The 20,647-nt window shown below is 35.8% G+C and overlaps 3 protein-coding genes across 3 annotated transcripts; 1 reads left to right on the top strand and 2 right to left on the bottom strand.

Annotated features, from left to right (window-relative positions):
• Positions 1 to 557: 557 nt before the first annotated feature.
• LOC144436630 (NADH dehydrogenase [ubiquinone] 1 alpha subcomplex subunit 7-like) lies at positions 558 to 9,978 on the bottom strand. The gene is made up of 4 exons (XM_078125458.1): positions 9,926 to 9,978; positions 8,842 to 8,894; positions 8,149 to 8,292; positions 558 to 1,180 (listed from the first exon to the last, which is right to left on the bottom strand). The coding sequence occupies exons 1-4, from the start codon at positions 9,974 to 9,976 to the stop codon at positions 1,090 to 1,092; spliced, it is 339 nt and encodes a 112-aa protein (XP_077981584.1). The 5' UTR covers positions 9,977 to 9,978; the 3' UTR covers positions 558 to 1,089.
• A 251-nt stretch (positions 9,979 to 10,229) lies between these two features.
• Positions 10,230 to 13,231, top strand: LOC144436603 (small ribosomal subunit protein eS28). Its single transcript, XM_078125426.1, has 3 exons — positions 10,230 to 10,273; positions 11,370 to 11,573; positions 13,086 to 13,231. Exons 1-2 carry the CDS (start codon positions 10,247 to 10,249, stop codon positions 11,538 to 11,540), a joined length of 198 nt encoding a protein of 65 aa, XP_077981552.1. The 5' UTR covers positions 10,230 to 10,246; the 3' UTR covers positions 11,541 to 11,573; positions 13,086 to 13,231.
• Positions 13,232 to 15,117: 1,886 nt separating this feature from the next.
• On the bottom strand, positions 15,118 to 20,447 carry LOC144436636 (inactive tyrosine-protein kinase 7-like). The gene is made up of 5 exons (XM_078125467.1): positions 20,137 to 20,447; positions 19,366 to 19,577; positions 18,513 to 18,838; positions 17,496 to 17,763; positions 15,118 to 16,721 (listed from the first exon to the last, which is right to left on the bottom strand). The coding sequence occupies exons 1-5, from the start codon at positions 20,366 to 20,368 to the stop codon at positions 16,314 to 16,316; spliced, it is 1,446 nt and encodes a 481-aa protein (XP_077981593.1). The 5' UTR covers positions 20,369 to 20,447; the 3' UTR covers positions 15,118 to 16,313.
• Between the last annotated feature and the right edge of the window lie 200 nt (positions 20,448 to 20,647).

Here is a 20,647-nt window from a genome sequence, read left to right as displayed (position 1 = left end):
GTTTGTATTAACGGTGAATTGAATGCATATAGTTTGAGTATAACATTAGTATTTTTAAGCTCAAAGGTTCAGTAGGAGTCCTTGAGTTTGAATCCCTTGCTATGGTAAAATAACGATGAATTGAGTGCACATACTTTGGGTATAACGTTAGCATTTTTAGTGAAATGGTTCAGTAGAAGGCCTACAGAGCTGGAATCCCTTGCTATGGTAAGAGGAAACCAGAACATATGTGAGCCTGGATATTTAGCTTAACACCATAGCAAATCTGTAGAGATTTTGGTTCAACACAACACAAGACTAAATCAAATAAAGAAATGTACTAAAATAATGACTTAGGTTTCATACCACCTAGACTGTGTTGATTTCATTGCACTGATGTGTGTCCATACTTTCATGTTTCTTTTACTAACATACCCGACCAGATGTCACACAGAAAAAGGATACCGGCTTTTTCTTAAATGAATGATGTAGACAAAAAATGTGTACGCTGGGTGACGACAGATAATTTAACATTCAAAAACTTTATTTGAAGTAATCAATCCAAATGCATACCACTCTAGTATTGTCTACAATAATAACATTCAAAATAACTTTTTGGGGTAAATTTTATAGCAAATCGGAATATAATCATAAACGTGGTGGTGATGGAAACTGCTTATAATAGTTGCTTTCAAATAGACACACTGAACTATAACATTTCAATTAATGTTTATTTTTTCGCTCTACTGAACTTCACCTTAGGATTGGTCAGATGTTGCCCTCCAGGTGAACAGCGACTACAAACACTGCTTCCAATTACAAGATAGGTCAAATGATGCCCCCAGGTGCAATGTGACTATAAAAACTTCTTCTAATTACAGGATTGGTCAGATGCTGCCCCCAGGTGTGCTTTGACTATAAACAAAGTTTTTTTTTTATTACCGCATTGGTCACTGGTATCTGTGATGTTTGCCCCCCAGGTGTACTCCCCAGGTATACTATGAGTTTTTTAAACACTGTTTCTAATTACACAACCACTCCATTCATTTACAATCCTAGATGTCATGTCACACACAGTTTGGCCACAGGCAATGTAATAAAGTTTTCTTGTTACAAGTATGGTTGATCTTTTGAAATGTCCCACCGATACTCACTGCCTGGAGTTGGTAACGACTTCTTGGCAGGAACAGATGATGTACCACTGCAAAGTAAAATAAAAATAAAATGATAAACAGAGAGAATGTCATACATATATGCAAATGCACATGGTTGTCAATGAGATATAGCAACTGAACATATTACATCAAAATGACCACATGATACTACAAACCATAACTTGTCAACTGCAAGGAAATGTGTGTGAGTTTGGTCAAGCTCACTTTATAAGGTGAAACTGGAGACTCACGTTATTTAACAATGGTATAACCTAACATTAAGTATTACTGAATGAAAAGTTCTCCAGAGTTTGGTGATTTATACATTTACTTCATTGAGGGTTGATAAAGCACTGCATACTGTAGATGCACACTCACACATTAATTTTTAAAGTGCCTTACTAGTACTTTCCATTCATGAGTTATTAGCAAAGGGTATACAATAGTTATGTTTATCAATATTTAACCTGCCGTGACAAATTTATCCCATATTGTACAGTACACCGAATATCCCACAGTTCTCTCTAATTTGAATACTCAGACATAAGCTCTTGCAATGTTGCAAGTCTCACCAGTGTACAGGGGTTTTTGAAATTTTCAAACCATAGAATTGTTACTGATGATTTCTGAATACCCATTTTCATTGGTTCTGATTTCAATGAGTTTTGGAGAAAGGAGAAAGTATGAAATCAGTGAGATTTCTAAACATGTTAAGCATTACAATTATAATTGAATACTATATAATATAGCACAAGGGTGCTTACAAATTAAAGTGGATATATAGATGAGGCTTTGGTATTTATTTGGGATTTTTAATTTATAAAACAATTGTATCATGGCGTCCCACTTGAAAAATAAACGTGAAACAACATATACCAAGTCATTGTTTGTATCTCAATACATTGCAAAAGATTAATAAATGTGTAAAATCTGTGTTATTGTACGTACAATAACAACCTTTTCACACATTTATTAGCTTTTTCCAATGTAATGCGTTACAATCACAGACTTTGTCTGTGTTGTCTCACAGGTGACAAGAGTGATTAAATAATGAACACATTGACATACAGGATTGTTCAGTATGTTATGTCTTCATTTTTTCACTATCTAAATATTCTGCAGTGCTGCCAATACATTTTATAATTAGGTATACCATAATATGACGGAACCCATGACACACAGGAGTGCCTATGTGGAGTACTTGGGGTGTATACATGAGTACTTGCAGTATTCTTCACATAAAAGTAATAATTAAATATTATTTCCCAATATTTTTCTTTGCTCAGCCAAGGAAAATACAAGTGAATTAAGGGGCCCTTGTCACTACAAGTCGCTAGATGAGTACTGACAGTCCTTAGAGTATTTTCCGGCTGTATGAAGAAAAATATTGGGCAATAATATAACTATACCATCACCAGTAACATAAACAAGAAACAGGGAAAGTAATGGCAATTTTGAACATTTTGACTCATAAAGTCATATTTCGAACACAGCAAAACCAGTGACATAAACACACATTGTTGTGGCATAGACATGCATTGTCGTGATGTAGAACGACCAGAGAATATATTCCATATTTTTTGGTTGAACCAGGCTCTTACATGGTATAATAACTGTAATTCATGGACAACGGGTGAAAATGACAATTAAACTTAGAACATATTCATTTAGTGGATTGCAGAATGATTTATTGTGAATTGATTTCGTCACTATAGAAAACATTCTTTCTGCAGCATTACCCAAACATGCTACTCTTGGGTATATCATAACGTAACAGGACCCTACGACACAGGAGTGCTAATGTGGTATACTCACAGTATAAGCATTCGTACTTACAGTGTTATGCATAGGTAATTTATAATAAGTGTAAGTCTTGGAAAACGTGTAGAGGATTGCATAATATGTTACGACATTAATTTCCTCACTATGTTTCACAGTCTTTCAACTGTTAAATCATGACTTCACTCCCTCACTATGTTTAGTATTAAACACAGTCTTTCAACCATTATATCATGACTTCACTCCCTCACTATGTTTAGTATTAAACACAGGCTTTCAACCGTTATATCATGACTTCACTCCCTCACTATGTTTAGTATTAAACACAGTCTTTCAACCGTTATATCATGACTTCACTCCCTCACTATGTTTAGTATTAAACACAGTCTTTCAACCGGCTCACTATGTTTAGTATTAAACACAGTCTTTCAACCGTTATATCATGACTTCACTCCCTCACTATGTTTAGTATTAAACACAGTCTTTCAACCGTTATATCATGACTTCACTCCCTCACTATGTTTAGTATTAAACACAGTCTTTCAACCGGCTCACTATGTTTAGTATTAAACACAGTCTTTCAACCGTTATATCATGACTTCACTCCCTCAATATGTTTAGTATTAAACACAGTCTTTCAACCGGCTCACTATGTTTAGTATTAAACACAGTCTTTCAACCGTTATATCATGACTTCACTCCCTCACTATGTTTAGTATTAAACACAGTCTTTCAACCGGCTCACTATGTTTAGTATTAAACACAGTCTTTCAACCGTTATATCATGACTTCACTCCCTCAATATGTTTAGTATTAAACACAGTCTTTCAACCGGCTCACTATGTTTAGTATTAAACACAGTCTTTCAACCGTTATATCATGACTTCATTCCCTCACTATGTTTAGTATTAAACACCGTCTTTCAACAGTTATATCATGACTTGATTCCCTCACTATCATTAGTATAAAACACTGTCTTTCAACTGCCTTACCCAGACATGCTACTTTGAGGTATATAATAATGCAAAGTAATTCACAAAATCAAAGCATGACGTTGTTTATAAATTCTAAGGTCATGTAATTTGGACCAAGAATGAGTTAATCATGATAAATTTCTTATGTCATCCCGTGGTGTGATGTAAAGTTTATACAAAGCAAATTACTAGCATTCTATTTCATGGGGCATTCTGTCATATAAATCACGACACAACCTGCGATGTGATTAATGATAAAGATTTTTTAAGGGTGACTTAGCTATAGCTGGATTTGTCATAAATGTTTTGAAACTTCAGAGAAATGTTGTCCAGGATCTGTGTACCACGTGCCTCTTCACAAACGAGAACAGATAAATTGTCACATTTTTCAGTGATTAATGATAAAGAAATGGTTTAAGGGTGACTTAGATATAGCTGGATTTGTCATAAATATTTTGAAACTTCAGAGATATGTTATTTAATATCTGTGCACCGCAAGCCTTTTCTAAAGTAGGATACAGAAATTGTCAATTTAAGTTCAGAATGAAGGCAGTGTCAATCAGTGCAAGCATAGTGTATGTATTTAGTTATCAGAACCGATTGTTTGACTGATTATTTGTCTAATGTTGACACTGTCAAAGACAATTACAAAGTCCAGCTATTAATAAACTGTTATCCAGATAGAAGCAAACCTGTGATTTATCAAGACTTGCAATGTTTGCTCATTGTGTTACACTGCTTGATGCTACTTTCAAGGGTTGATATGTTCTAGATTCTAAATCTCACAAATCTAGTGATAGAAGTGTAAAACTTTAAAGTAATCCTGCCAAAATAATCATCATGTTTTACCCACTTTCTAGAAGAATTGAAATAAGAATTAAAACTTTATTTTTGTTTCCCCTGGCTATAAAACTGATAATTTGCTGCAATTTTCATCATTCAAATTCTAAAACTCTAAACACAATTTAGTCAAGGTAGCTTTGTTAGTCAAATTTAACCCAACTCCCAACCAAATTTACAGTACATGTACTATATTCACATTTATAGTATGACTATGAAAACATAAATCATTGCTTTATTGTTATCTTGTAACTCCTGTAAGTAAAGTCATTCCTTTCACTCTTCACAACAATTCTTCTATTTTGAGTCTCAAGAACAGTGCAGTGTAGTGTAATATTTGTCTGGTTAATGAGGGTTTAAGGTATTTATTTTGGATTTTGGATTTATAAAATTATTTCATTATGGCTTCCTCCTTGAAAAATCAACGTGAAACAACATATGCCAAGTCCTTGTTTATAACTCAATAAATGGCAAAGGACTGATAAGTGTGTAAAATGTTTGTTATTGTATTTACAATAACAAATTTTTCACACATTTTTTAGCTTTTTTCAGTGTATTGAATTACAGCTACAGACTTGGTCAACAATGATTCACATTGATTCTTCAAGTAGGAAGCCATGATAAAAATGTTTTATAATTCAAAAATCCAAAATAAGTACCCAATCCTCATCCATATGACCATTTTAACAAGAGAACATACAATGAGGTATTTAATACCACGGCTCATTTTGTGGTGATTACTTGATGATATTTACTTTACATCTATAACTGCATTCCCATCGCTTTATTTTCACATATACATCCACATTCACTCATCCCGGGTCACACTGATCGGTTGTCAGGGGCAACATGTATAAACCTAATATACACATTGTGTTACTGGTATTTTCATTTGAGGAAACCCTACAAGTTTAATATTTCCTGCCACTAGAGGGCCTCATTTATGGCAAGTCTGACATTCTGTTACGTCAACCACATTGTATCATATACCAGTTCTTGATCACAATCATATAGCAAATAATAATGATTTTTCATTATATCATCATTCTAAATACTGAATAATTTATCAACATTTATTTATATTTACAAACCCAATGATAGTTAAAAGTGTCCTTATCTTTTTTCTTTCCTGTGTTTTATGTAATAAACAAGACCTGAATGAAACATATTTCAGTGAAAAATACGAAATCAAATACAGAAAATAGATTAATTTGGTAAATTCAGTTGATCAGAGACATAATTCATACAAGCCTGTTTACTACACTATTGTATTACTTTGTTAACAGTTGTACCTCTTAGCCCTCATATCCATTTAGCTTCTTGATTACAGTTAAAACTGATTCAGGTAGCCATGTCCCCAAAAGTTGGTATCAAACACCAGAACATGTAGCTTATATTTACATTATTATGATTATAACTGAATAAACTATCACATGTCCCCTTTCATAAATTTCTCACACTTAGCTGGGTCAATTTCTAAGTAACGTGTGTACAATACATTTCTCACACTTAGCTGGGTCAATTTCTAAGTAACGTGTGTACATGTACATGACAACTTCATTTGAATAATGATAATCTGATGTTATCATTGTAGCACTGTGGCCAGTCAGATTATTAATATTAGGCATACATTAAAATTTTTCAATTGCGTAATTACCAGCTTGTTAACGGTAATGAAGACAAGCTTTGGATGTGAGGGGCTGGAAGGTACGACAGCTAATGATGTCACAAAACAGTGCTGTATACAGGCTAAATTTACAATTATTAATTGCGGCATTGATGATCAACTGAGTAGATCTGATAGAACCATCTCAAATTTGCATATTATTGGTGTTGGGTTAGCACAACAATAAATGCTATCTACGATCCGAAAGTTTTCAACCAACCAAAATCTTGGTGCAAAATATGAAAATGTTTGCAAAATGTACCAGGTTACCCTTCATTACCAAAAACACTGTATATGATGGAAGCTGACAAAACAAACATTTACATGAGTATACAATCTTCAGTGGTCTAAAGTTTGAAAACCCTGAAATCAGATAGATAGGGAAATCTGGTACAACTCTCAGAGATTGCCACACCTTAAAACTAGTAACTGATGTGTATTTAAAATCTGGTAAAACTTACATAGATATGCACACACCTTAGCAGTGTTCTCCACGAGGGGTTTTTGAGGGATGCACCACCCTTCTGTTTTCATTTGTGTTGACCACCCCTCTGTTTTCATAGGCCACCCCATCATTTGTGTTGACTACCCCTCTGTTTTTGTGTGATGAATTATACTATTATTAAATGTTTGAAATTGTTGGACTGCAATAAGTTCTTTATACTTTTGTGTTTTCTCATTTGCTTAGTGGATCATTGCCAAAAATAGGAATTTATTTGATTTCAAGCCTTTGTATGTGTCAAAAACATTTCAGAATCTTTCACTGCCAAATGTTATGATCTGAAAATATACACATTTATGCAAATTGATATGTAAATGAGGCCACCCCTTCACTTTTCAAAGTCATGGAGACCTTAGCACTGCACCACAATTTTGCAATACAGCCACGGTAGAATAGCTGGAGAACTTGTGTAGATTTTACCTACATGCCAATGAGGTACAAATGGAGGCCAAAAAAGATTGCACTTCACACCAATATCAACCTATCCAATTTCAACTCCTCCTCCTAGTTTCAACTCAGTCCATTATTAACTTGTCCCATTTTCAACTCATCTCAATCCCTTCCAAAACCCCGTAATAAAGTATTTTACAGATCTTTGCTATATGATTTACATGTGCATGTATGAAAATTGGGAATGCACTGATAGAAGCCTACATGCAAAATACATAAATAACGTAAAGTTCTATTCCATGCCTATATTTGTATCCATTTTTGATTGCCATCCAATCCAAAAGCTAACTATTGTGTCTTCTCAGCCTAAGATTCAACAATTAAAGTACAAAGTTTGATAGGATCAATTAATGGATAGTGAAATTGTATTGTGATTACTGTGATGTGGTCATGATTGCCTTTCCTAAGTTGTAAAAGACGTTATGGTAGACGTAAAAACATTGTGCATGCACTATATTGACTTTCAATTTGGTGTATCCCTCATTTTGGTAAGAAAACCAGACTTTTGATGTTAACATATAATAGAAAATACAAAAAAAAAATAATTTACCCACAAATCCAATGCACTGAAATTGGGGCGAGTTGAAGTTGGGGGTGAGTGGAAATGGGGGGGGGGGACACTGGGGGAGTTCAAATTGGGGTGAGTTAAATGGGACAAGTTGAAATTAAGATGAAGTGAGCCACTAGCCAATAAGATACCATGATCCATCACTAGCCAATAAGATACTATAGGAACTCAGATAGATTTCACATAAACCATTCTTAACCTTTTAACACTTGTTGACGTGTATATGTATAACTTACCTGTCTGCCGAAGCTGGAAGCTTCTTTACTTGTGAAAAGACTATTTCTGGTTTCAGAGCAAGTCTACGTCCATCTCTTGTGAAATAGTAATTATCAGCAACTAAATGAGATGATCCTCCTGGTATATTAGGTTCTGGTACAGTTCTGTACATAAAAAAACAACCATAGTCAATGAACATTACAATTCTACAACATACTATTTTACCAGTTTCATTTACCTGTCATTTCTCTTTCACAAAAAAAGGCATGCTTAATAATAATATGATGCGTGGCTATCATAGTGTCTATGACAACTTACTGACATAATATTACAAAAGCCCAGTTCAGACTTAAATTAAGATATTGGTGAAAAAAAGTGATTGCCCAGCAGCACAATAGAAAAACTGGTTCCAGAATAAAAGAATATTCCTATCATCCTATGTTATCTATACAGGCTCTAACAGGAACCTGGGACTGAAGCCCTTACCTACTATTAAAGGGACTAAGGCCATCTTCAGACACTAGTTTTTCTAACTTTTAAAATATTTGCCCACTGGGCCTGATTTTTTTTTTGTTATTTGCACACCAGGACAGAGCTGGCATGTTAGGAATATGCTCAAGGTTTTCACAGGACAGTGTTAGAACAGGACATGGTTAGAATCGAGTCTCATTCTGTCTGCTGTAAGCAGGTCTATTGACTGTTTCATGACTTACCTTGCTGACTGATTTCTTGCATATCTCAGTGCTAACCTTGACTGGTAATCTCGCTAAAAATAAAAAAAATAAACAATGCTTTTATAAAGTGTGGCACGTTAGAGCTAATAAAAAAAGGTATTTGGTTCCGGTTATCCGACCCCACCTAGTTTTTCACGCCGACCCTAAACTTTTTTTACATATTCGAGAAAGAAAGAAATAAAATCGTGAAAATTGTTAAGCCTCACAAGAAATAGTGGACGCGGAAACTAACATTAACTTAAAAAGACAATATAAAACCGTTCTTCCAATCTGCAATGGCTGTACGTCTGATGAGAAGAAACCAATAACACAGGGACCATATGGAAAACAACAGAAAACATAACTACCTGAACTAGACACTCACATATGTAAAAAAAAAAAAAAACATTGAAAAAATAAAATAAAAAATCTACCAACCCAGCCTATTCTAAATTTAAATGTAATCGTAACCACACAGGTTTTTTTGTGTTTTATAATATGCCTTACTTAGTAAAGTTCTCAGGTAGGACTCAAGTTCACCAGGACTTTTCGGAATCCTGATACACCCACCAAAATAACACAGTTATGATTACGATAGTCGTCTGTTACCAAAGTTACAAACTAACATTTTGGGACATGACAAGAAAATTTATGAAAATTTTCTAGATCACCCCTCCACCCAAAACAACAACAAATAAATAAACAGACAGACAGACAGACAGACAGACAGACAGACAGACAGACTATATATTCAACTAAAAATATTTCATTCTGTGCTACATGCACAATCTCTGGAAAAGGGAAATCCTTGTGAAAAATTCTTTGTGTTCAATATACAGAATATAAGTTAAATGTACGGGATGTAGAAATTACAATCAACAGTGTTGCAACTTGCAAGGACTGCAGCTGTGTGAACATAATTATTAATAATGTTCAATTTTATGGACACGCAAACTCAATTGTAGTAAAAAAAATATCTCTCGCCGACCTCGATTACATATGGTGCAAAAAATAATAGTGAAAAGTGTACATAAAATCATCCTGTGAACTCAACGACACGCAATACACCAGACATTATACTTACCCCGGCTAAAAAGTTCCGAAGCAACTGAATCCATTTAGTTGCAGTCGCCATCTTGGAAATGGAGGGGTACCTAGCCTCGTGCACGGTACTTTTAAATATTGCTCGAAATTGCTCATAATTTGTACTATTCTTATATTATCAATTATTTGGTAATGTTGATAACAGTTAATTATAATTGCCAACTTTTCTTAAGTCGAATATACTATAACAGTACTTTGAACTCTACAAGATATTAAAACTGCTTTGTACAAGCCAGAAACCCACGATTTCAACGTTCAGCAACCCGTCATCCTTTTCGCTTGCTACTCCAAAAGAGGCAGTATGGACAAGCCAATCAAACTAGCAAAAGTAGGTTTCTTTCTGTGTTTGCTTGAATTCAGCAGCCCAAAACAACTACCTACCTTTAATTAAATATTTCGCACAGCATTCTATTTAACCTTTATTTCAATTAGGTAGCACAATTATTCATTAACCGGTTGGAAAGTTTGAGAGACCTTCGGCTCACATGAACACATGATTGAAATCAAGATGGCGGCCTCCATTGACATGCACATATCAATGCTTGATGTTCATCAGGGTTCCGTAAACTCCGCTACTTACCGAGTTGTTCCCTTTAGCTCTTCTCCTGTAATCACGAAGGACACAGACGTAATAATATTTACACTGAGAGATTTTAATAAATATTGATAACTGCTCAATGCTGTATGTAAATGTCACATCGCAGGAAAAGACCCGCCTCGAGAAAGCCGGGTGAGTGTCGGATCTACCGTCAAGAAGCACACGTTGTTACTCAGTCTCTAGACCCTTACTAATATTTTGATGTACAAATGTACAAATAAAAATTACCAATGTGTCACAGCCTGCATTTATTTTTTCAACTTTCTACATCAGGGAAACCGACTGGGTTATTTAGTACAGAAGTATTGTCAGTGTTATTGTCACACATTCTAGGTATTCCCCCCCCCCCCCACAAAGATGTAACGTTATAAAATATACAAATTCTTATCTAATTTAACTTGTTTTTTAAGCGTAGTTCCATTCTTTATATTGTGTATTTTGTCTTGCATTTTTTAAACAATGAATTATATAGTTCAATTCTTTGTTTACTTTGTTGTTTGAATAGTTGTAGAGCCAGAGGTATGACTCCCTTCATCATTTTGATAAAAATAAGTAATCTAATAATGAAGGGGTAAATATTGTAGAACAGGAACATGAATTTTGTACCAATATTTCTATCTTGAGTCTTTAATAATGTGAAAATATATCTCCGTACAATACCCACCCCCATAGAAAGAGGACCCCCATAGAAAGTGTCTTGAGAATAATTGAAGATAATTAACATATAACCGAGTTCATATGAAAAAAACTGATTTTCCCATTTAAATGTATTGCTATTCAGTAACTATTACCATGGTGATCATGTCTTTGTGGATTTTTCCTACAGGTCACCAAGGTTCTTGGAAGGACAGGATCTCAGGGACAGTGTACCCAGGTCAGAGTGGAATTCTTGGATGATTCCAACAGATCCATTATCAGAAATGTAAAAGGACCAGTTCGTGAAGGAGACATCCTAACATTGCTAGAATCAGAACGTGAAGCCAGAAGGTTACGATAGTACACCATAACTCCACCAATCTTTGCAGTCAAGGTGAGAACATCAGTCCCACATAAAGGACACTAGACTGACCATTGTGATATCAAGTTCACACTAGCTGCCTCTAGCAACCATTTTGTCAACTTTATCCAGTACTTATCCCTAACCCTTATATCACAGTCTCCTTCATTTTATCTGACTTCTAAAATGAGCTATGGTACACAGTGTGCCATTTGATGCGTCACAATTTCTAGTGACGCACCAAAATTGAGTGTTCCCCTAACTCTTACTATGTGGTGACTCACAATTGAAGGAATGCCAATTTTTCTCATTTTGACTCACAACAACAAAATTTGGCTATCATTAGAGGGCACACTGATGGTACACAACATATATATTGGTGCTAGTATATTTTGTATTCTTCAGTCTCACTGAACATTAGAGTACAGTGTGCCCTCTATGCTAATGTAGCACACATCTATCATACAGCAATTTTATGTGATGTACAAAGATTTGGTGTTCCCCTGCCCCTTACTAATATTATGTGGTGACTCATAACTAAAGAAAATATTGATCATTTTGACCAACAACATGTCTTTTACTAGAGGACACAGTAGTCTTGGTTCCCCAGACCCTCGTTGTTGGGGGCTATACCTGCCTAGTGAGAGTCTGGGATGTTACAGTGTCAGTTATTGTTACAAAGTGGCTGCACAGAGAGACTGACCCACAACACGACCCTTAGTAGTAACACAATAGCAGTTCTTGCTAAGAGTATTTTAATAAATCTAACAAGATGGGTTTCAAACATTTTTACCATGATTCTGTTGAATATATAAGGAGTTGATGAAAATGATAATTTAGAATCATTTTTGTCCAGGCAGTGACAGTGGCCATGTTGCTTCGCACAATAGTCGACATTATAATACCCCAGACTCTCACTAGGTAGGTGTAGCCCCCAACGACGAGAATCTTGATAACTGAGACTAAGGACTCATAATTTTAGAAGACAGACTAATGCATTGGCTACAGGCGTTGTGTAAGAATGCACTGAGAGATTGACAGTTCATTCCATTCTATTTATGATACTCTGTCTATTTTGTACTGAATGGTTACATTGGTAGATCCACTTTACAAAGGGAAATAATTATTTTCAAAGTTTGGGAATTTTGTGGGGAACTTATTTTCAGGGTATTTTAAATTTTTTTTAACTAGCCAGCCTGTATATGCTTGCTGCATATTTTAGGAATATATGCATTGGAGAATAACTTCCGTCAGGACCATTTTATTTTACATGAGGTACACTACAGCAAAACTAGATTTCCATAAGATTTTACCTACCTTCAACCTTTACAACAAATATCTTGATACATTTGGACAAGTTGTGGCATTAAAATATGTTTTAGCTTCTTAGCTGCATTCCATATGGTATGTCATTTGAGGAAACGGTGTACTGTAGTACTGGTAAACCCAACAACATGAATTTGGTACACTGTTTGATACATATTAATTACTCAGGTATCAGTCTTTGCAGAAAAGCTAACGAAACTTTTCATTTTATATTTTCAGAAATGTATGGTAGCCAGGCAGACTTTTTAGAAGACCCTACCATGAAGATACACTTGATACCACTGATTTCATACAGATACTTTATGTTGTAATTCAAGCAAACTGGTCAAAATAAAGTTACTGCAGTGTTTCTGCTTTAACACCTATTCTGTGTTCTTGTTCTTGGTCATTTTATTAGAGCTATGTGTTGACTTATTCTCAGTACCTGCAATAGCATTTTACCTCATGCTAGAGAGCTTGAGTCAAAATAGAACAAGAAGGTTGACTTATTCGTAAGAGCTTATAGTAATGCTGTGAAGCACGTGAAGCGGAAGTGGTGTCGACCAAGTTCATTATTTTTATGAGTGCCTAGGCAGTAATATTGTATTTCAGGTACTGAGAATTGTCATATAGGTGCTGCTAATACCATGATACTATTATCAACCACAGGTGCATTTGGAGATATTTAAATTTGTTGAAACATGCTTGTTTCCCCAAATAGCCCCAGATACAAGTTTGAAAATTGATGTACCAATCTTGTCTTGGTAAATGTAAGGACACAGTTCTGTGGTGATAGTTGCAAAAAATTAGTGAAATTGTTTATTAGCGCAACTGAACTTCTTAGGTTCAGTAATGTTTTAGGCATGAAAAAGTGTGTATGTGTGTGTGTGTAAACAAATTAAAGTAAAAAAACACTGGACAGATTGCCATATTTGGTGGGTATACTTACTACCTTGGGTGTCTAGTTGCAAAATTGTTAAAATCAAAATGATCTTACCAGTGTCTGATTTTTTGTCAAAAAACTTAAACTCAAAAATTACAGGGCAGATAGGTCTGAAATTTGGTGGGAACATTCTTTTCGGTGTTTTCATTATAAAAGAATTGTTCATGATGATCCCATCAGTGATATGCAGATTAGGTTTTAAACGGTGTCTTTTTGGTCAAAAATCTATAATTCCAAAATTAGTAGATTGAATTGAAATTTGGTGGAACATTCTTTGAGATATTTTCAATAATAAGTATTTAGTACATGATCTCATCAGTGATGTGCAAATTAGGGCTAAAATGTGTCTTGGTAAAAAAAAATCTAATTCCAAAACTACTGAGCAGATGAGGCTGAAATTTGGTGGGAGCATTTTTAGGGGTGTTTAGATTAAGAATTGTTCATGACATGATCTCATCAGTCATATGCAAATTAGGTCTAAAGATGTTTCTTTTTAGTCCATAATCAATTCCAAAACTACCAAGCAGATTGGGATGAAATTTAATGGAATGTGTAGATGAAAGTGTATTCAAGACATGATGATCCCATCAAAGATATACAAATTAGTCTAAAAATTATCAATTTTGGTCAAAACCTTATACATGTATCTCGAAAACAACATCTTGAATGTGGCTGCACTTAGTGGGGATGCTTCTCTCTCTCTCTCTCTCTCTCTCTCTCTCTCTCTCTCTCTCTCTCTCTCTCTCTCTCTCTCTCTCTCTCTCTCTCTCTCTCTTATTCTGTAGATATTGTTCAAACATTTTGACACGATTGATCCTAGCAACCATGACCATGCCCTTAGCAACAGCCAAATGATGTATATTACAAAGATCACAAATCTTTAGGTAATTATAAATTGAGAAAGATTAAAATATATATGCGACTATGCCTAGCAACAAGACCACGCCCATGGCAACAGCGAAATGGTGTATATTGCAATGATAACAACAGGGACTAATGGTAATTGATCAACCATAGATTCCTCCACTGTATGGAGAAACATGCAAAAAAATGTATGCAAATATGCCTTGCAACAAGACCACACACATGGCAACAGTGAAATGGTGATGTATATTGCAAAACTGACAACATGGATAGTGAGGCAAGTAGATGAACTTTCAAATAATTGACAGCAATGAAGATACTGCCCATACGAACAGTAAGAATACGGTGTACATAAACATTTAATAAACTATGCAGTTGTGCTACAATGCCATTGGCGCTAGTTTTATGTTAAAATGCATCTCAAAGTCTGACGAACGATTGAATATCATTCATACAGTCAGCATACTACAAATATCCAGCCGCTGTACATACAGCTCTCGTCAACAAGTAAAACATTTTTCCCCGTTTTTAAGTTTACAATTGGTCTCTTTTCAATGGAAAACAAACGAATCGGAACTGCAGTTATAAACGTAAGCGTATGGATATTTCTATACCCCGTTCTCTAGTATACACGCCTACAGCAAAAAACAAAACGTACACGTGGTTCTGAAATAAAACTAAAAAAACAAGGAAATTACTGAGAAAAAAATGCTGAATGCTGATACAGAAGACAATCTTGGTTGATGAGGATCAATATGTAAAATATATACTTTGACTAAAAATAACAGTTAAACTGTTTATGCTAGCTCATGCTCGCATCATGGAATAGACTTAGCTCCGTCGTGTTATTCCGCCCTCAACGGTGTTAATCATTATTTTGTTTTGTTTGTCGTCAGCCGATGTATGAGGGCGCTCTGACATGGCGTACACCTGTGTAAGCCTGAACATAGCCGTTGCGACATATAATCTCTCTCCAACGTCTATGAACTAAGCGGAGAAACGATCTAAAAAAATATAATGATTTGTTGTTACCAAAAAATGTATATCTCTCAAAATTGTGTCCATTCTTTTTGTAGTACGATTAATAATCATAGTAGCAAGTCACCTGGCTTTAACATTCTGTTGTCATGACAACGTAATAGAACATATCGAAATGTGTCTGGTTTGACCAGTATACATCATTAAAGTACCACCTTACATTTACATAGTTGATGTCATTTGATATTTGATATCGGCATATTTCAACCCATTGAAAGATTCTGATGTTTATCATATTATAACCCATAATTACCTTCATATTCATTGTTATCATCATTTTTCTATCAATAACTTTTTTGAAACAGTTCTAGTATACCTGTTTTGAAACTATACTTTGAAAACACCAATGCTATAGCTAGCTGCCATATTTTGTCCTCAGTTTTGACTTGAAAGCCGATCTGAGTATTACACGTACGTGTATATCGTTGACATCTATTCAACTTATTGAAAAGTTTTAAGTGCACACATTTGTATTGCATCACGAGGCCTAGGTCATCATGGTGAAGGTCAAGTTCAAATTTGAGGTCTATAAATGAATGATAATAACTTTGACCAGTGACTTCTCTATTTGACAGTCCGATTTCTGTCCTGTAGGACCGTTGTCATAGCAATGACCTACATCATCAAGCTTCCTCTTCTTCCCATTTGATTTTCTTGACGTCATTAAATATCTGCGATGCTATTGGTCGGTTAATGCTTGTTTCAGACAAGCACCCACTCATAATAGTGCCCCATATTTTATGCATGGGTTTATCACTCGCTACCTGTGGACACGTCACGTGTTTTGCGAACACTTCCATGGAAACCATGTCTTCATCTTTGAAGTAAGGGGTTATTTTCTCACCGTACCATAGTTCCCACATGGCCAGGCCAACAGAGTATATGTCCGCTGCCGTGTCGTAGATTCCACCTTGTAGGACCTCGGGACTAAGATAGGTGAACCACGTGTTTCCCTTACTTGTATGTTGTGGTTCTTGTACTTTACGAGGCAGACTTATATTTGTCAACATCACTCTGCTATCAGTACTTATCTGAAATTTAAATATTTAACATATTTTTACAACGTAACAAATGGACAAATAAAGTTTTAATTTCTTTAGGTATTGGTATCCATAACTGACTGTGTGTGGACTTGGTAGACTTAGCAGAAAACTGTCAACCCGACAGTTCATCAACAGGCTACGTCTATTTGTACATACACATTTTTTATTGGTTTTCATATGTTTACTTCTTATACATGTTTACGAATGATTTGTTGTCAGAATGTTACATTACAGTATTTGATTTGGTCACTTATCCTAGAATAGTTGACAAGTTTGATTGGCATTTGCTTCGGTGCAAATGTACATGTATATTCTTTGTTTCAAAGTTGATTACGTGGTGTATATATTAGTGGAAATGAAAATCAATTTTGTTTGTTTGTTTGTTTGTTTGTTTGTTTGTTTTCTTTTTAACAAGGAGTCACCAAGGACAAAAGTGTTGTGTGTGATGTGATCTCACAGCCTTGAGAAAGACCATGCCATTGTATATTCATGGTATTCTCCTATTGAAAATGCAGACAGACAGACAGACAGACAGAGACAGACAGACAGACAGACAGACAGACAGACAGACAGACAGGCATGCAGACAGACAGACAGACAGTCAGTCAGTCAGTCAGTCAGACAGACAGACAGAGACAGACAGACAGACAGACAGACAGACAGACAGACAGACAGACAGACAGACAGACAGACAGACAGACTTATTTCGTCATTCGTTTAATACATTCAAAAACTTTAAGATGAAATCATTGCCGTACTTACCATGAGTGTATCAAGTGAAAGCTCAATATGAACTAAACCCTTTCTGTGTAAGAAATCCAAACCACACGTCATATCTCGTACGTAGGACACCACGGACTGTACAGCGATAGGTTTATAGAAACTAGCCGGTCTCTTATTCACCTCTCCTCGTTGTAGTTTTCGTAGTGAGTAGAGACAATTCTGTAGAAGGAAAGATGGTTTCTTTGTCGTACATCCTGGGTCTTGGATTAGTCCTATCAAGTGAGGAATATTGGGAAAACGAAGTTTCCTGAAAAGTGATGAAAAAATGAAATATTCAATTTAGTACTAGCCTGGTATGTGTGTTCAAAAACGACATGATTAAAGACGTTGATAATTATTGTTCTTGTTGGAGACGGTGGCGACTGTGGTTTTGCTGTTGTTGTTGTCGTTGTTGTTGTTGTTGTTGTTGTTGTTGTTGTTGTTGTTGTTGATGATGGTGGTGGTGGTGGTGGTGTCGGACGTTGTTATTGTTGTTGTTGTTGTTGTTGTTGTTGTTGATGATGTTGTAAGTGGTATCGTACGTTGTTGTTGTTGTTGTGGTGGTGGTGGTGGTGGTGGTAGTAGTGGTGGTGGTGCTGCTGCTGCTGCTGCTGCTGATGATGATGATGATGATGCTGATACTGGGGGTGGTGGCGACGGCATTAATTGGTTGTGGTTCACCTCTTGGTGGGTTGATGATGGTGATGGGGCAGTGGTGATGAGTAAATTGTTACTGATGTAACATCTAGATGAAGGTGGTTTGACAGTGGGAAAGAGGGGTGAGGAGGAGGAGGATGAAGAATAGGGATGAGATGAAGAAATGGAATGGGTACGTATGAGGACCGTACCATAATCATACGAATAAGTAAATACTAATAATTCAAACACTACAGATACTTACGAAAATTTCATACTTAAACCTTAGTACTCAAGTAGTTCTAATCAAGGTATTAAATGAAAAATAAGAATGGGGAGAGACAACATTTGAATCATTACTTTCCAAAACAATTCAAGTACCTGAAATTTTCTTCTTCTTTTCTCATCAAATAAGCACATTCTTCATTGAGATCTGGTAAGTATCTTTTTAAAACAGTTGATATAACTGGTATGTCAGCTCCATTAGTGCTGATTTCCATATGGTGGTAATTAAAATAACCACACCGTGATATTGGTGGTGAGTTGTAACCTTTGACCTCTGATGTCTCGATGTTAAATTCCCGGATGTCTTCATACCCATACTTCGACAGAAGGCCATACTGTTTGTCGAACACTTCCCGAGTTGGTTCGTATAATACCTTGATTTCTTCAACGCTACGAGTATCTCGTTTTAAAGTTGCCATCAACTGGAAAAGACACCAAAAACAAAGGTGTTTGTGTTTGCACCAAAGGCGTGTTTGTGATGTGATTAGAACAGCAGCTTCATTTTACCTTCCCTGCAAGATTTTAAAGTTGAGTAAGTTAACTTACCAAATAGCATCCAAAAATCATACATGTAGTTAAGCAGACAACAGTAATAAATACAAGCGTACTAAAAGTAGAAATAAGTCTGAATGGACTGGACTTAAATTTAACTTTACATTCACTTGGCAGTGTTTCTAACACAATTTACCCTCATGCCATTGACTTCAGATTACGATTAGTATTTAGGTGTGAAGAACAGTTGTCTTGTAGAGCATACACCCCACCCCACCCCAAACCCCCACCCATCCACCCACCCACCCATGGTGGGTGCAGGGTCTATGTTTAGAGGTACATAGAAAAGTTTGTCCTAAACATAAGAATGATCCCATGCAATCATTATAGCTCTACTGATAAGATAACACAAAGAAGCCAGCACCCGAGATTGAAACACTGGCAGTTTGTAACTCACCTCTTTATCGGCATCAATCATTTTCGGCACTGTGTTTTCAAGCTTTGATACGACATTGTAGACTGGTTTGAGTTGGGAAACTACGTATTTTCTCACATTATCTGCTTCGGCAAACTTATCCAGTACATACAGCGCCCTCTGTGTTAGGTATCCGCTTGTGTCTTTCTGGTATTTCTGCATTTGTGCTTTTTCGGCACGTTTGTCAAATACCCCTGTGGATTCAAAAAAAATATATAAACTGTCACTCTCTTTAATTTGAACATTATATTCACACAATACATTATCATTATATCTATATTTGTTTGACTGCATCACATTGGAATGTCGACAATCGTACTTAAACCAAGGTGCTGACACACACGGAAGCAAGATTGTTTTCTTAAAAACACAAAGAGTGGCAATAAATCAATTTTTAAGGTGTTACAATCGATATAGGTGTTTACCTCCAGTTAAAATAATTGTATTAAAAGTAACAATGGCTTTAAAGAAAATAACTTTTAATAGTTGTCATCGACTGGAAACAAATCTCGGAATAACGTCATACTGGCTATTGTGTTGAAAATAGAAAGTGCCCCCGCCCCCTGAGGTATATAATTTATGCAAGATGACCCAAACATGTTCTAAACGTACTAGTTTACTAATCAAAGTTAAACACTTGTAAATTCTTCATTTATAGACAACTATTTTCTGTCAAACGAACGCGTCACTTTCTGTATATAATTGTGATATTTTGACAGAAAATGCAAACTGTCACTCAGAGGGCTATCATACCTTTGATGTTACCGCGACCAATCCACATCGGTAAAGTAAACACTGCACCAATGAAAGTAAAGGGAGACCAAATCGAGGATGTAGTACCCAGATCACTTTTCTTCCTGGCGCTAATTTGAATGAGACACTGTTTGTACTTGTGTATTTCGTCATGAACGATGTCCTTAGTTACCATCTCATCTTCATCAATTTGGAAGTCTGGTCTCTCTATCGCCGTTTCTATGGCGGCCATCTTGCCTTCTATGATTTGAAAGTCGGCTTTAAACTTCTCCAACAAGAATGGCTGAATCTTTTTGAAGTGGTTTGTTTGATCTTCCCAGTCGCATAATAATTTGTACAACTTCTCCGTAATGACTGACTCGATTTCAGATTCAATGACCGGCCACGATAGTCCCTTAGGCGGCTCAATGTTACTCCAATCACTCAGCTTCGCTTTGACAGATTCGGACTTAAGCATCACTTGGAGTTCGGATATAGCTTTCTGCACGTGTTCTTCTAAGTATGTTTTCAT

Source organism: Glandiceps talaboti, chromosome 6 (assembly GCF_964340395.1).
Source record: "Glandiceps talaboti chromosome 6, keGlaTala1.1, whole genome shotgun sequence".
Classification (NCBI taxonomy): Eukaryota; Metazoa; Hemichordata; class Enteropneusta; family Spengelidae; genus Glandiceps; species Glandiceps talaboti.
Note: the sequence above shows the minus strand (reverse complement) of the source record. Positions and strands in the feature narration are given on the sequence as shown.

Coding starts and splice junctions, on each gene's coding strand:
- LOC144436630 (XM_078125458.1), bottom strand. CDS start 9,976: ATGGCGACTGCAACTAAATGGATTCAGTTGCTTCGGAACTTTTTAGCC. Junction 8,293..8,841: donor GCAAGAAATCAGTCAGCAAG/GTAAGTCATGAA, acceptor TTTTATGTACAG/AACTGTACCAGAACCTAATA. Junction 1,181..8,148: donor CTTCCAGCTTCGGCAGACAG/GTAAGTTATACA, acceptor TTTACTTTGCAG/TGGTACATCATCTGTTCCTG.
- LOC144436603 (XM_078125426.1), top strand. CDS start 10,247: ATGGACAAGCCAATCAAACTAGCAAAA. Junction 10,274..11,369: donor AGCCAATCAAACTAGCAAAA/GTAGGTTTCTTT, acceptor TTTTTCCTACAG/GTCACCAAGGTTCTTGGAAG.
- LOC144436636 (XM_078125467.1), bottom strand. CDS start 20,368: ATGGCCGCCATAGAAACGGCGATAGAGAGACCAGACTTCCAAATTGAT. Junction 17,764..18,512: donor AAAGAAGAAGAAAATTTCAG/GTACTTGAATTG, acceptor ATCACTTTTCAG/GAAACTTCGTTTTCCCAATA. Junction 16,722..17,495: donor TTTCACTTGATACACTCATG/GTAAGTACGGCA, acceptor TTTAAATTTCAG/ATAAGTACTGATAGCAGAGT.